Source organism: Pecten maximus, chromosome 2 (assembly GCF_902652985.1).
Source record: "Pecten maximus chromosome 2, xPecMax1.1, whole genome shotgun sequence".
NCBI lineage: Eukaryota > Metazoa > Mollusca > Bivalvia > Pectinida > Pectinidae > Pecten > Pecten maximus.
In genome coordinates, this window is record NC_047016.1 from 10,546,084 (window position 1) to 10,563,575 (window position 17,492).

General features: G+C 36.6%; 1 protein-coding gene across 1 annotated transcript in view; it reads left to right on the forward strand.

Annotated features, from left to right (window-relative positions):
* Nucleotides 1-17,492, forward strand: part of LOC117317149 (nuclear pore complex protein Nup214-like) — a 45,940-nt gene that overhangs the window by 23,424 nt on the left and 5,024 nt on the right. Inside the window, exons 14-26 of the mRNA XM_033871950.1 lie at nt 690-839; nt 2,566-2,831; nt 3,210-3,380; nt 7,192-7,364; nt 7,597-7,701; nt 10,377-10,555; nt 10,911-10,974; nt 12,026-12,244; nt 12,578-13,045; nt 13,291-13,410; nt 13,765-15,076; nt 15,467-15,648; nt 17,055-17,207. Of these exons, the coding sequence (XP_033727841.1) occupies nt 690-839; nt 2,566-2,831; nt 3,210-3,380; nt 7,192-7,364; nt 7,597-7,701; nt 10,377-10,555; nt 10,911-10,974; nt 12,026-12,244; nt 12,578-13,045; nt 13,291-13,410; nt 13,765-15,076; nt 15,467-15,648; nt 17,055-17,207 (3,562 nt within the window). The remainder of the gene's footprint in view (nt 1-689; nt 840-2,565; nt 2,832-3,209; nt 3,381-7,191; nt 7,365-7,596; nt 7,702-10,376; nt 10,556-10,910; nt 10,975-12,025; nt 12,245-12,577; nt 13,046-13,290; nt 13,411-13,764; nt 15,077-15,466; nt 15,649-17,054; nt 17,208-17,492) is intronic.

The window sequence follows — 17,492 nt, forward strand, 5'->3', positions numbered from 1 at the left end:
TTCCTCTCTCCTTAAAAAAATTATTGCTATCGCTATTTCTCAGAAAGTACTAAAAGGATCTTTCTCAAATTTCATATGTAAGTTCCCCTTGGTCCCTGGTTATGCATATTGCATTTTGGGATTGATCGGAAAACAACATGACCGACAGGTGGCCATCTTGGTTTCTGATCATTGAATTTTGTTATTGCTATTTCCCAGAAAGTCCTAAATGGATCTTTCTCAAATTTCATATGCATGTTTCCCTTGGTCCTTAGTTATGCTTATTGCATTTTGGGACAGATCGGAAAACAACATGGCTGATAAACGACCATCTTAGATTTTGACAATCGCAGGTTGCTCCTACTATATTGTGTTATATAAAATTATTAAATGTTTTTAAAGAAGAGTGAAAAAAGCGAAAAAAAAAGAGAAAAGATCAGTCTTTCTCTTGATTGATATTGATCATTCAATGGTGGGTGTCAAGATCCCTCTCGGATCTTTTCTTTATAGAATAAATTTAATGTTTAAGAACGAAAAGCAAATTTTCCACATAACTATCTTGTACTGCCATGTTGTAGGTCTAGATCATGAATGCCCTATGATGTGTAAGTATCTTGCAGAGAAATTAAATGGAGATTTTTCTAATATTGGAACTGTTTACTGACCTTTATTGAATTTTATTGACTGCTGATGTATTGTTGATCTACCAGCTGGCTCACTTTGAGGAGGAAATGTCAGAGTTTAGGGCTCAGACATGTCACGGAGGGGTCCTGGTAGGGACTCAATCAGAGATGCATCAGCTTAGAGGAAAAGTAGAGGAACTGACCAATTTTTCAACGGAGATTATAACTACAACTAAGGTAAATTCATTGTTTAGACTTCTGGGTTGTTCCTAGATAGGCAGCATCATTATGATATAGCGTCCTCTAGGGACAATAGTGTATTGTTAATATATATATGTACCAAAGATCGGTCACTCTGACCTATAATTTTACCTTTGGCCATTGAAAAGTGCATAACTTATGCTTTGTCTCTAGTGCAAATCTAACACAGATTGTATGTACATGTATTCATTCTTAGCTAGTAAATTTTATATTGGTACAAAAGTAAGAGAAAGTAGATCACTGTGACATATACTTTGACCTTTGACAAAAATCATGGTATGAACATGTTGATGTATCTCCTAAATTGTTAAAAATAGTGAGTATGAATCAATATTTGACTTACAAAACAGTATTGTCCAACAGAGCTGCATCACCATAATAAACACATTGTTTCCCATATAATGCACAGTGCATACCTTTTGCTAGTGAAAAAGCTATTGTGCTGCCTACAAAGGCATCATGTCTGGAGCATGGGGTCCATTCAGAATTCTATGTGATAAGCCAAGTTCATGTAGTCTTACAAAACTAAAACTTCATACAGCACTTCCTTCCTTAACCTTGGAGAGCTTGTTTTAGGTCTGAAGGTCAAAGTCGATCTACTTCATATAGAAATGCTTACTTAGGAGGACTCTTCAAAGCGCAAAGTCATTGTTGGTAAAAAAAAAAGAAATGCTTTTTCTGTCAAAACATGTTTCATTAAACCCAAGTGTATTTGCTTAAAGTTGTGAATATGGAAACATTAATATTCTGAATTCATGCACAGTGTATATGTATCTAGTGAACTGGAAAGTGTACATGTATCTAGTGAACTCGTAAAGTGTACGTGTATCTAGTGAACCTGTAAAGTGTACGTGTATCTAGTGAACCCGTAAAGTGTACATGCATCTAGCGAACCATAACGTGTACTTATATCTGGTGAACCATACACTGTACATATATCTAGTGAACCGTAAAGTGTACATGTATCTAGTGAACCGTAAAGTGTACATGTATCTAGTGAACCGTAAAGTGTACATGCATCTAGCGAACCATAACGTGTACCTATATCTGGTGAACCATACACTGTACATATATCTAGTGAAATTTAAAGTATACACATATCTGGTGAACCATAAAGTGTACATGTATCTAGTGAACCGTAAAGTGTACATGTATCTAGTGAACCGTAAAGTGTACGTGTATCTAGTGAACCGTAAAGTGTACATGTATCTGAGGAACTGTGAAGTGTACATGTATCTGGTGAACTATGAAGTGTACATGTATCTGGTGAACCGTAAAGTGTACATGGATCTAGTGAACCGTAAAGTGTACATGTATCTAGTGAACCGTAAAGTCTACATGGATCTAGTGAACCGTAAAGTGTACATGTATCTGGTGAACCGTAAAGTGTACATGGATCTAGTGAACCGTAAAGTGTACATGTATCTAGTGAACCGTAAAGTCTACATGTATCTGGTGAACTGTGAAGTGTACATGTATCTGGTGAACTGTGAAGTGTACATATATCTGGGGAACTGTGAAGTATGTCACTGTATCTTCATAATAAAATGAAAATCAATTAGTACAAAACAAATTATTCCTAATTGGATAATCTTTACAAAAAGATATTCCTAGTTCAAAAAATATCATTCTTAAATTGATTGTTATTATCTTAAAGTTTATAGAAAATATTGATAGTTTGGATCAATGAAATTTTTCATAGGACCAGACCAAGGAGGTTGATGATCAGAAATCGCTCTGCCTGGATTTGTTTGCTATGGTGGAAGAGTGTCGATTACGTGAGAGTCGTAATACTGACAACAAGTATATGCATCTACTAAAGGCTAGGGCCTTAGACCCTGCCAGCCTTGACCACCTCCGTCAGCTACAGCAGCAGTATCAGGTGCTTGATCAGGGCCTCAGAGATGTGGATGCCATCTTAGATCAACAATGGACGGAACATCAGAATAGGGATAGAAACAGAGCCAAGTAAGCTTTGACCTAATAAGCCCGACTTCACTGTGGGAACACTAATGTGATGTCCAATATAATGGACATCATAGAATTGAAAATGACATCATATTACTTTCTTGGTAGTGAAAATGTTTCTTTCTTCATCCGATACTGTATTGTTTCATGTTGGAGGTCTGTGATGTAACTTTTGTACTATTTTGTGTCCATACTATCGCCACAACTTATCTATAAAATATATTATATAAGAATTTGTGCTGAATTTTCATTGTTCAATATGTTTACATAGCTTACAGTCAATGTTTAGAACACATTTGTTTTGCCATGGTTGAAAGTTAATTAACATGTAAATATAAGGGTATGAAGTGAATTACTTCAGTATTGTCTCCCTGTCAGGATCAAGGCACCATCAACAGATGTGATGTATCGTGTTCTGAAGAGTAACAGTACCTTGATACGCAACCAAAAGGCAAACCTAAACAACCTAGAAAAGAAACTGAAGGAGCTTAAACTATACAATAAAACATCAGCGTGGCAGCACTCCAGTTCTTCTAACAATGAATCCAGGTGTGTATTAAAATATATATTAGTATTATGATCAGTATTATTTATGTAGACATTGTCAGTATTATGTTAGCATTGTCAGTATTATGTAGACATTGTCAGTATTATGTGGGCATTGTCAGTATTATGTTGGCATTGTCAGTATTATGTGAGCATTGCCAGTATTATGTTGTCATCATTGTCAGTATTATGTTGGCATCATTGTCAGTATTATGTTGGCATTGTCAGTATTATGTTGGCATTGTCAGTATTATGTGGGCATTGTCAGTATAATGTGGGCATTGTCAGTATTATGTTGGCATTGTCAGTATTATGTGGGCATTGTCAGTATTATGTGGGCATTGTCAGTATTATGTTTTCATCATTGTCAGTATTATGTTGGCATCATTGTCAGTATTATGTTGGCATTGTCAGTATTATGTTGTCATCATTGTCAGTATTATGTTGGCATTGTCAGTATTATGTGGGCATTGTCAGTATTATGTGGGCATTGTCAGTATAATGTGGGCATTGTCAGTATTATGTTGTCATCATTGTCAGTATTATGTTGTCATCATTGTCAGTATTATGTTGGCATTGTCAGTATTATGTTGTCATCATTGTCAGTATTATGTTGGCATTGTCAGTATTATGTTGTCATCATTGTCAGTATTATGTTTTCATCATTGTCAGTATTATGTTTTCATCATTGTCAGTATTATGTTGTCATCATTGTCAGTATTATGTTGTCATCATTGTCAGTATTATGTAGACATTGTCAGTATTATGTTGGCATCATTGTCAGTATTATGTGGGCATTGTCAGTATTATGTGGGCATTGTCAGTATTATGTTTTCATCATTGTCAGTATTATGTTGTCATCATTGTCAGTATTATGTTGTCATCATTGTCAGTATTATGTAGACATTGTCAGTATTATGTTGGCATCATTGTCAGTATTATGTTGGCATCATTGTCAGTATTATGTTGTCATCATTGTCAGTATTATGTGGGCATTGTCAGTATTATGTTTTCATCATTGTCAGTATTATGTTGGCATCATTGTCAGTATTATGTTGGCATCATTGTCAGTATTATGTTGTCATCATTGTCAGTATTATGTGGGCATTGTCAGTATTATGTTGTCATCATTGTCAGTATTATGTTGGCATTGTCAGTATTATGTGGGCATTGTCAGTATTATGTTTTCATCATTGTCAGTATTATGTTGGCATTGTCAGTATTATGTGGGCATTGTCAGTATTATGTTTTCATCATTGTCAGTATTATGTTGGCATCATTGTCAGTATTATGTGGGCATTGTCAGTATCATGTGGGCATTGTCAGTATTATGTGGGCATTGTCAGTATCATGTGGGCATTGTCAGTATTATGTTTTCATCATTGTCAGTATTATGTTTTCATCATTGTCAGTATTATGTTGTCATCATTGTCAGTATTATGTTTTCATCATTGTCAGTATTATGTTTTCATCATTGTCAGTATTATGTTTTCATCATTGTCAGTATTATGTTTTCATCATTGTCAGTATTATGTGGGCATTGTCAGTATTATGTTTTCATCATTGTCAGTATTATGTTTTCATCATTGTCAGTATTATGTTTTCATCATTGTCAGTATTATGTTTTCATCATTGTCAGTATTATGTTTTCATCATTGTCAGTATTATGTGGGCATTGTCAGTATTATGTGGGCATTGTCAGTATCATGTGGGCATTGTCAGTATTATGTGGGCATTGTCAGTATTATGTGGGCATTGTCAGTATTATGTGGGCATTGTCAGTATTATGTTTTCATCATTGTCAGTATTATGTTTTCATCATTGTCAGTATTATGTTTTCATCATTGTCAGTATTATGTTTTCATCATTGTCAGTATTATGTGGGCATTGTCAGTATTATGTTTTCATCATTGTCAGTATTATGTGGGCATTGTCAGTATTATGTTTTCATCATTGTCAGTATTATGTTTTCATCATTGTCAGTATTATGTTTTCATCATTGTCAGTATTATGTTTTCATCATTGTCAGTATTATGTTTTCATCATTGTCAGTATTATGTTTTCATCATTGTCAGTATTATGTTTTCATCATTGTCAGTATTATGTGGGCATTGTCAGTATTATGTGGGCATTGTCAGTATCATGTGGGCATTGTCAGTATTATGTGGGCATTGTCAGTATTATGTGGGCATTGTCAGTATTATGTGGGCATTGTCAGTATTATGTTTTCATCATTGTCAGTATTATGTTTTCATCATTGTCAGTATTATGTTTTCATCATTGTCAGTATTATGTTTTCATCATTGTCAGTATTATGTGGGCATTGTCAGTATTATGTTTTCATCATTGTCAGTATTATGTGGGCATTGTCAGTATTATGTTTTCATCATTGTCAGTATTATGTTTTCATCATTGTCAGTATTATGTTTTCATCATTGTCAGTATTATGTTTTCATCATTGTCAGTATTATGTTTTCATCATTGTCAGTATTATGTGGGCATTGTCAGTATTATGTGGGCATTGTCAGTATCATGTGGGCATTGTCAGTATTATGTGGGCATTGTCAGTATCATGTGGGCATTGTCAGTATTATGTTTTCATCATTGTCAGTATTATGTTTTCATCATTGTCAGTATTATGTTTTCATCATTGTCAGTATTATGTTTTCATCATTGTCAGTATTATGTTGTCATCATTGTCAGTATTATGTTGTCATCATTGTCAGTATTATGTTTTCATCATTGTCAGTATTATGTTGGCATCATTGTCAGTATTATGTTGGCATCATTGTCAGTATTATGTTGGCATCATTGTCAGTATTATGTGGGCATTGTCAGTATTATGTGGGCATTGTCAGTATTATGTGGGAATATAGCATTCCATTTATGTGTAACATCTCCTTGTGACAAAGATATGGGGGGGGGGGGGGGGGGGGGGTATAGTGTTCATACATACATTCACTTTTTGTCAGCACTCTGATTTTGAACACATTAAGGTTAAATATGAGAATGCCTTGAATGAGTATGTGTTTCCGAGTACCAAGCTCAAGGACAATTTCACTTTCTATTTATAGATAATCTTTGTTTGTGCTCTATTTCCTTCAGTTTTGAACAGATTTCATCAAACTTTATATATTGGTCAATTATGATGAAAATTTCGTCAATCGAGTTCAAACCAGGGTTTAGGACAGGATATTTCAGTAGGTATACTTGACATACGAGGGAATCTGTATTGCTTGCGATACCAAGTTATAATTCTCATAAGGGATCAATAATTGTACAAGATATATACTTGGTACGGGCCAACCAATAATCTAAGGACTGAAAGGGTAGTCAAAAACATTCAGTTTATTTAATTTGTTTTTAAAACATCATCACCCAACCTTCCAGGCATCCAAATTTTGGTACGTGAAGTAAACACAGAGGATTTATTAAGATTTTACAAAGCAAAATTTTTTAGATGTTTAAAACATTTTGTCTTTCCTCTGAGGAAAAGTTATGAAAAGGAGAATATGGTGTTACTTTTTAGATGGTGAAGGAAGCAGCAGCATCATCAACATTTCAAATTTTACAGCTATCACTTTCGGTTGATATTTTACATGTATTAGGGAAAAGGATAGATATGACTTTGTGGAAAATGCAGGATTCAACTCCTGTAGCTGGAATGTCAGTAAATTAAAATTGTATTTATGATGTCTTACTGGCCTAATGCTCTACTGATTGAGCTGAGAGAAACACTCTCTAGCTGAGTCAGTCAGAAGCAACTAGTATTCTCTCGAGGCTAGAATCATTTTAAACTGTTTTTTCTTGACAGGGATTTAGAGTTGTCTACCCTAGCAGATAGTCTTTTGGAGGGAGATAATAAACCAGAGCCAAGTCTGTCATCCACACAGATCAACAGTAAAGCTCCAAGTCCAGAGAAACAAGCAAGGCTTCGTGAACATTTAGCCAGACGTGTTGTACCAAAGATCAAGTCAACCAGGCCAGGTTAGTAAACAAGTAGAAAATAGTTTTGCAATCGCAAGGAATTCAAAGTGAACAAAACCCATTATTTGAAAGAGGTGTTATTTAAGGGTTTAGTTTGATAATTTTTATATCAAATTAAGTAGAGGAAAATGATATTAATTTGCACACTCTATAGATGAAAGTGAAACAAAATGCTTGGTAAAACTGTTACTATGACAGAAAAATGATATGTTAGTACATATGTTGATTTCAGAGAATTTGTCCATGTCGCGTATCGCTACAGTAGACCGACGGAGATATGACCTGGAAGAGACTGTAGTGGCTCATGCACCAGAACAGACTTTTCAGACATATTCAGGTATGTAGGTAGTAACTGTATCTGTGAGCAGTTTTATAACCCCACTCAATGAGCAGAAAGATATATTAATGATAAAGTGAAGCAGAGTTATCACCCTTCAGAATATATACATTCTCATTTGTTTTAATTTATTTCAATCTCCGTATAAGGAAATTTCATTGACATTTGTATCAAAGATGGCGATGTATTTAAACGTTTGATTTCTCTTGTGTGTCTTGTTTGTTTTGAATTTTACCAAAAAGAAGTATTTTTTTTAGATTCACACTTGACATGCGATATAATAATTAGTTGTTTGTCTTATCAATTTCTTCCTTCAGATAGAACTTTAAGTTCAAATCTAAGTTCCAACACTGTAGTGATGTAGAGTTCTGTACATTTCCTTCAGAATTGTACAAAAATGTTTAGTTTTTCCTATTTTTAGCCCACCATCTGTCCGTCCGTAAACAATTCTTGTTATCGCTAATCCTCAGAGAGTACTGAAGGGATCTTTCCCAAATTTCATATGTGGGTTCCCCTTGGTGCCTAGTTATGCATATTGCATTTTGAGACCAATCGGAAAACAACATGGCCGACAGGCAGCCATCTTGGATTTTGACAATTGAAGTTTGTTATCGCTATTTCTGAGAAAGTACTGAAGGGATCTTTCTCAAATTTCATATGTAGGCTTCCCTTGGTGCCTAGTTATGCATATTGCATTTTGAGACCAATCGGAAAACAACATGGCCGACAGGCAGCCATCTTGGATTTTGATAATTGAAGTTTGTTATCGCTATTTCTGAGAAAGTACTGAAGGGATCTTTCTCAAATTTCATATGTAGACTCCCCTTGGTGCCTAGTTATGCATATTGCATTTTGAGACCAATCGGAAAACAACATGGCCGACAGGCAGCCATCTTGGATTTTGACAATTGAAGTTTGTTATCGCTATTTCTAAGAAAGTACTGAAGGGATCTTTCTCAAATTTCATATGTAGATTCCCCTTGGTGCCTAGTTATGCATATTGCATTTTTAGACCAATCGGAAAACAACATGGCCGACAGGCAGCCATCTTGGATTTTGACAATTGAAGTTTGTTATCGCTATTTCTCAGACACTTATGAAGGGATCTTTCTCAAATTTCATATGTAGGTTTCCCTCAGTGCGTAGTTATGCATATTGCGTTTTGAGACCAATTGGAAAACAACTTGGCCGACAGGCAGCCATCTTGGATTTTGACAATTGAAGTTTGTTATCGCTATTTCTCAGATACTTATGAAGGGATCTTTCTGAAATTTCATATGTAGGTTTCCCTCGGTGCCTAGTTATGCATATTGCATTTTGAGACTAATCTGAAAACAACATGGCCGACAGGCAGCCATCTTGGATTTTGACAATTGAAGTTTGTTATCACTATTTCTCAGAAAGTACTGAAGGGATCTTTCTGAAATTTCATATGTAGGTTCCCCTCTGTGCCTAGTTATGCATATTGCATATTGAGACTATTCGGAAAACAACATGGCCGACAGGCAGTCATCTTGGATTTTGACAATTGAAGTTTGTTATCGCTATTTCTCAGAAAGTACTGAAGGGATCTTTCTCAAATTTCATATGTAGGTTTCCCTCAGTGCGTAGTTATGCATATTGCATTTTGAGACCAATCGAAAAACAACATGGCCGACAGGCAGCCATCTTGGATTTTGACAATTGAAGATTGTTATCGCTATTTATCAGAAATTGCTGAAAGGATCTTTCTGAATTTCATTTGTAGGTTGCCCTCTGTGTCTAGTTATGCATATTGCATTTTGAGACTAATCTGAAAACAACATGGCCGACAGGCAGCCATCTTGGATTTTGACAATTGAAGTTTGTTATCACTATTTCTCAGAAAGTACTGAAGGGATCTTTCTGAAATTTCATATGTAGGTTCCCCTCTGTGCCTAGTTATACATATTGCATTTTGAGACTATTCGGAAAACAACATGGCCGACAGGCAGTCATCTTGGATTTTGACAATTGAAGTTTGTTATCGCTATTTCTCAGAAAGTACTGAAGGGATCTTTCTCAAATTTCATATGTAGGTTTCCCTCAGTGCGTAGTTATGCATATTGCATTTTGAGACCAATCGAAAAACAACATGGCCGACAGGCAGCCATCTTGGATTTTGACAATTGAAGATTGTTATCGCTATTTATCAGAAATTGCTGAAAGGATCTTTCTGAATTTCATTTGTAAGTTGCCCTCTGTGTCTAGTTATACATATTGGATTTTGAGACCAGTCAGAAAACAACCTGGCTGACAGGCAGCCATCTTGGATTTTGAAAATTGAAGTTTGTTATCGCTATTGTACAGAAGGTACTGAAGGGATCTTTCTCAAATTTCATATGTAGGTTCCCCTTGGTCCCTGGTATTGCATTTTGGGACCAATCGGAAAACAACATGGCTGACAGACAGCCATTATCGCTAAATCTTAAATTTTATATATAGGTTCCCCTTGTTTGAAAAGTACTAGATCTAGAGGGCTGTTTCTGAATTTACACAGATTAGTAAGACTTAGAAGAAGGGAAAAGTAGAGAAAAGATCAATCTGACATGGAACCTATAAAGATCATTCAATGGTGGGCGCCAAGATCCCTCTGGGATCTCTTGTTGGTTCATGTGATGCATCCTACTGACCTTTGACCTATTGTGATGTTGCAGCTGAGAGGGGGTCCATACAATTTGGTACATCATTCAGACAACCAGCTGGAAGTATGACAATTGGTGCTGTCAATCAAGCAGGAAATGTTGGTGGTCAGAAGTTTATACAAGTCCAGGGCAAAAACCCCTTGACAATAACTAGACAGTCTGGAACATGGGATATTAGCAGGCAAAACATGGTAAATGTAGTTAGTGTAGAAAAAAAAAATCGTATTGAAAATTGGGATTCTCAAAAACATGATCAGTAATGTTCTTCAGTCTAAAAATTACAATGTAGTTCCTTGCTAAATACTTTGAATTCATTACATAAACATACCAAAGATAAGTTTCCTACAGCCCCAATGGACAACCTTTAATCTGAATGACAGTTTAATGTAAAGCCTTTGTATTAATTGACCTTTCACAAACTTACTTTGCCCATTTGTTTGGCTGGATGTCATGGGTTATTATATACTGATCAAATTGAAACTAGTCTAATCATGACACTTTAGATTACTTGTGTAATATCAACTTAAACAATGACTGCTGTTGTAGCCCCCTCCCGGTACCATCAACCTTCCATCCAAGTACACATTCAGCGCTCCCACTGCTGTCCCAGGTATGTATAAACTAATCAGTCCCCTAACAGTGAAACTTGGGGGACTATAGGTTTCCTCTCCGTCCGTCAGTCTGTACGTCTGTCTAGCACTCTGTCCACTCAGTTTTCCACACTTTTTTCAGCCATGCTTCAAGATATGTTGGTGAAAGTTGGTAAATAACTTCAGTATGGGTAGCTACAGATCAAGTTCAAGTTTCATGGTTTTTGGGTCAAGGTCAAGGTCACTATTACTATTTTTAGTGAGGGGACATTTATTGCTTTTAGCAATACCCAACATGTTGTTTAGTATTTGTATTGGATTAATTGTGAAGAGTAATTTCTTTCCCTACAGTTTATTTTACACAATTAACAGCTCACCTACAGATGGGCAATATTATCATTTGCCATGGATTATTGTTCATCATTTCATAATATTTTGTTGTCTAGACCTTAGATTTGATCGGAATTGGGCAACAGCCTAAAATGTCCTCACAGTTGTAAACAGTATACATGTGTCATGTTGTAGATAAGAATATATGAAGCAATTTAAAGGCTTAAAATAGTATATTTTCGGTGTAATATTACTGTCGAACATACACTAATAAAATGGAAATGAAGAGTTATGAACAGATACATTGTGTATATCAGCTGATTATTCATAACTAGATGAACTTCATAGATGAAATGTCCATTCATTGTTTTGCCATGTGACGATGTTATATAAAACAAATGCAGCTAACCAATGTTTGTTGTTTGTACACATAATAGAACGTCATCTCTTTGTCTGCTGTCAGCTTATCCTTATCTCAGGAAATTCAAGAATTGTTGAATGATTAGCTTAAGTTGTCAAAAGTATAATTAAAGAATAAGCTAGTGAACAATACTGTCCCATTGAACCTTCCTGATGGTCTTATGGGTGTTGAACCATTATCCATATTATTTCAAGCGAATAGAATTGATGGTAACTTTGGTAAACATGGGTATTAGAATATTTTTTCTATAAAATGTTTCTGCAAATTACGAGGTATATATAAGGTCAAGATTTTAGTGGTGTTTTCATTCTGTAATACAGGTGGACTGAAGAACCTTGGCCACATTGTCGTGGAAGATATAACTCCACCATCATCCACAGGTTATGAAGAGGAAGATGAGGAAGATGATGACGATGAAGAAGATGATGAAGATGACACCTATGATGACGATGATGATTATGAAGAAGAAGAGGATGAGAACGGTGTTGGGTTTGGACCCCAGTATGCCATGACAGTACAGGGCAATGGGGATTCAGCAGGTAGGGGCTGTTACAGACAGAAGTAGTATTTGATGGGAATACATGTATCCCTATCACCATATAGATCAAAACTTGGTAGTATTTGAAAACTAGAATCATCAAATAGTGAAAGTGAACACCTTTTGAAGAACACTGCCTTGCTTGTAATCATGAGAAAGGTGATATATAAATAGAGAATTTGTAAATCATGAGGAAGCTGATACATGTATATAACTAGAGCATTGAAAAATGACCCTTTCTGTTCATGGGGCATCCAACAAACAAACAAACAAACAAAAAAAACACTGTGTGATGCTGGCTCATTTGGATTGAAGTCTTGTTTTTATTTTGTAGGCCATAACACTACCTACACACCCAAGACTGGAGGATTTAATATTGCTCAGTCATCTGGAAACTTAAACAAAAACCTGTTTGGTTCTCCTGCCACTGCTAAGTCTACCAATCCATCGAAATTGGGAACTACATTATCAAGTCCTGTTGGTCCCATGTTGGCAACATTTGGCTCCAAACCAGGGGAATCAAGTTATAGTGGAGGAACACAGTCCAAGACCTCTTTTACATTTAGTGGCGATGCTGGTGGGTCTGCATTTGCATTTGGTGGAACTTCTAAAGCGGAAACTGGATTGAAGACATCAAATGTAGCTCCAGCCAGTACCACCAAGGCTGACCAATCAGCTTTCTCCATGTCTACCCCAAAAACTTCCTTAGTTTCTGGTACTAAAGCAACAGGTTTTAACTTTGGAGGGCAAGCAGAGACATCTGACAAAAACTTGTCAACAGGCCATCCCCTATTATTGCAAGGTTGGTAGTCAAGAATGGTTACAGGCCATACCCATATTAAGAAATACACATGGTTACGGGAATTATGGAACAAAACTATCCACAATAAAATTGATTATGGAGAATTTGGACAACATTTAAAAATTGTACATATTTTAAAATTAGCTATGAATTAAGAGTAGAATAACACTTTGCATATCCATTTAGTTGAACTGAACCTAAAAGGTATAATGATGGTGCTTAACTAATTTTTATTGTGTTTTCAGCCCTATCTGAGGAGGAAGATACTTCCAGAGAGTCATCAAATGGTCAAGCAGCTCCAGGATTCTCATTTACCAAACCTGTACAACAGTCAAATGCTTCAGAAATAGCTACTTCTAAACAAGGTCAGTCAGTGTTAGGTCAAGGACACAGTTCATGTATGTACACAATGTATTTATTGATACACACTATAATTAGATATTCTATTTAACAATCAAAGTTATTGTATATGGGGTTATTTTCAAAACTCAGTTGAAGTTTAAAGCCAATGGGCCTCTTGTTTCTTAGTTCTTGGACGATGTATGTAAACTTTTGTCAATAAGTTGTGGACGATATATACATACAAAGTAGAAATCTGACTTTTTGTTTTCAATGTTATAAGATTCTCATATGGACCTATTAAACACTACACTGTTAGGGATAGATTTCCTGTAAATTCAAAAATATTAAAAACCATTATGTGTTTGTTCTTTTTATAGAGTCAGGAAGCAGTCAGGAGCCTACCAAAGTATTTGGACAATCAACATCTATAGGAGGTAGCCTGTTCCGTGTCCAAACCTCTACTGCTTTTAGTGGTGATGGCAGTGGTGCAACACCTATCACTGAAACAACAGTTAGTCTTTCTACACCCGTCTCTACGGTGGCATCTTTTTCAGGCTTTGGTGTGAGTTCCTCTACTCCAGTGATTGGACAAAAAAGCTCAGCTGGTGCCACTACCACATCTACTGGTGAAAGTATGTCTGTAAAACCAGCTGTAAGTACAATACCAGGGGATAGCATCACACTTGGAAATGCTGCAGTAGTCAGTACACCTCAGCCCTCCAATTCAACTACCACAAGTACTAGCATTGGATTATTTGGAAAATCAGAAGCTGGAATAGATGTGACCAGTCCAGAGCCAGATCCTAAGGCACCAGTAGATGTATCTGGTCAATCAAAAATATCAGTTAGTGAATTTGGTGTGCCAGAAACAGCTAACACTGGCTTATTTGGTAAACCAGCCACCACAAGTACAGGGAGTTTGTTTGGAACAGCTCCCTCCACCACCAGTACAGGGGGTTTGTTTGGAACAATTCCATCCACCACCAGTGCAGGGGGGTTGTTTGGAACAGCTCCCTCCACAACCAGTACAGGGGGATTGTTTGGATCAGCTACCTCCACCACCAGTACAGGGGGTTTGTTCGGAACAGCTCTCTCCACAACCAGTGCAGGGGGTTTGTTCGGAACAGCTCCCTCCACCAGCAGTACAGGGGGTTTGTTTGGAACAGCTCCCTCCACTACCAGTACAGGGGGTTTGTTTGGAACAGCTCCCTCCACTTCCAGTACAGGGGGTTTGTTTGGAACAGCTCCCTCCACCACCAGTACTGGGGGTTTGTTTGGAACAGCTCCCTCGACCACCAGTACAGGGGGGTTATTTGGAACAGCTACTACCACCACTACCAACACCGCAACAAAAACAGGAGATAGCTTATTTGGGGCGACAGCTACAACTTCAGCTACTCCTTCATTTGGTGTTTCACCCTCTGCTACTACAACCTCATTGTTTGGAGGAACAGCTGCATCAACAACATCTTCAGTTTTTGGTACCACACCTGCAATGACTACATCAGCACCCATATTTGGAGGCACTCCTGCTTCTAAGCCCCTATTTGGTAGCACACCGACACCAACTACGTCAGCTCCTTCCCTGTTTGGGGGTACTCCCAAAACTACTGCATCATCTGGATTTGGAGGATTTACCAGTCCTAGCTTTGGTCAGAGTGCTGCATTTCCACAGTCCAATCAAAGCAGGTAAATCAAAAATCTACAACGACATATAATCCTTAAGGATTCATTGTCGTTATAATACATGTATGTCCATAATGCAGTGTATGAAGGGTGTTGTGATGTCTTGTCTGTCCATCCCAAAGCTTGCGGCAGTCCTTTTTGTCATTCTGTCGTGTCTGTAATATTATTATGTGTCATTATTTTCCATTAAAATTGCAGTACTCTGTATTAATTAACTTTGTTCAAAAGGTTTTGGATGTTAAGACCATAATATAGATGGATCCTACAAAATCTTTGTATATTTTTCCACATTAGGATAGATAGATAAAAAAAACTTTTGATCAAAAAGTAACAAATTGTTTCTGTATATAAACAAATTATGATATCAAGCGGTGGTTTTGTGTATTATTTCAGCACCTTGTTTGGCCAGGCAAACACAACTCAATCAGGATTTGGCCAATCCCCAAGTCAGAGCCAAGCATCTGGAGATGGTGGCTTGTTCAGTGGGCTGGGAGGTCAACCAAGTGCAGAAAAGGCTAACACCAATGTGTTTGGTTCTCCCTCTACTTTCGGAACTTCAGCCACACCTGGAACAGGTAAGATGCAGTAAATTGGTATTTAAACTAGAATAAGTCTTTATGGCTGAGAGAAGTCATCATATCAATCCATCACACTTAGGTAAAACTTTTTGGTTAAATCTGTTTCTCACTTAAAAATTGTTTATGGATACTAAATTTTAATGGAGTTTCTTTATAGGCTTCACAGTAATTATATGGAGTTGAAATGTGAAAAAAATCTAAATGAACTCTTCATGCTTTTTGAACTTCACTTTCTTTCTGCCAAAATCTATTAATTTCGGTTAGAAAATTCCCATAAAAACTGGAGCAGTGTAATACAAAAATATGCTCTTGCTTTGTATAGTGCTGAATAATATATGCATGTTGGACCATCCGTCCGTCATGAAAAATAAGATTTTTGTTATTTATTGAGTGAGAAGAACTTGAAGAATATTTCTCACACTTGACTTATAGCCATCCCTTGGTCACTAGTTCAAAGCCCATTCAATGTTTAGCTTGATCGGGAAAAACAAATGGCAGACAGATGGTCATCTTAGTTTAAACATTTGAATTTCATTATCAGTATTTCTTGAGAAGTACTAGAAGGATATTTCTCAAAGACAAACTTACTGTGTAGGTTCCTGTTTTCAGCATGGTGTGTTATGAGGTAAACAAAGAAAAGAGGAAAGATGAGAAATGATCAATCTAACAAAGAACCAATAACAAGAACTTTTAAAGCTCAAACACTGGTATCCGTATAAAATTAACTAAACTTGTAAAGTTTTTTTTCATTTTAGCAAGCTTCTTTTCATTAGCAATAATGAAAGGAATATCAGAGTTTTATTGATCCTGTATTACAATTTTGACATACATAACTATTGCTTTGCCCTTCTACTGTTGGTCTTACTGATGATTTATTTATCAACTGACCATTCTTGTTGTCGTCGCCATGGTTAAATGGCTATCTGACTTCGGTGATGTTGAGTAAACAAACACCTCTGCTAATGGGTTGTCCTCTTATTTTGACAGCCCATTGTTACAGGTAACAGGCCCGTTAGTTACTGATGTAGTGACTTCCCGAGTTAGCATTGCTGCTAGGGGAGTTTAGTAAATTAGGCTCTGTTGGCTATATAATGACTTTTTACATACAAATACAAATGTAATAACACATGTCAATGGTTTCACATGTCTGTTATGCATAGTTTTTAACAACATACAGACAAAAATAAGTGGCCACTGTCTGCAATAGGGAGGTGTCTGCTATATATATGATATTTATATAGTGATTTCATTGGGGGTTTCTGGCACTGTCTATATAAGGGTGTCCACTATATAAAGGTGTCCACTATTACAGGTTTGTCTGTAAAATGAGAACTTAGCGTTACAGTGTGTGTAACACAGCTGATGGAATAGACTTATTATGTCTGTTGTTTTCCCCCTCACAGCAACACTGTTTGGCAGCCAAAAGCCAGCAGGATTTGGTACTGCAGGAGCAGGTACAACATCGCCCTCTGGTGGAGCATTCTCTGGAGGATTTTCCACGGGAGGTACTGGGGTAGGATCTTCTGGATTTGGTGTCGGTCAGCCACAGGGACAAGGTGATTAATAACTTGATCTGTTTCTTATTTTTATGCATTTAAAGACTTTTTCTCTTTTACATTAGAGTAAGAAACTATTTTCAGATAAATGCTTTTCTTGTTGTCACAGGCATATAGTGTTACCTTTTGTCGTAATAATTATAACCCCCTCCCCCTTTAGTAAAGAGGGGTATATAGTAACCCCATTTTGTCTGCCTCTGTGTGTGTGTGTAATCATACTAACCTTGTGTACAAGATATGACCCCTTGGACAGATTGAGTTCATATTTGCACTGTAACATCACAC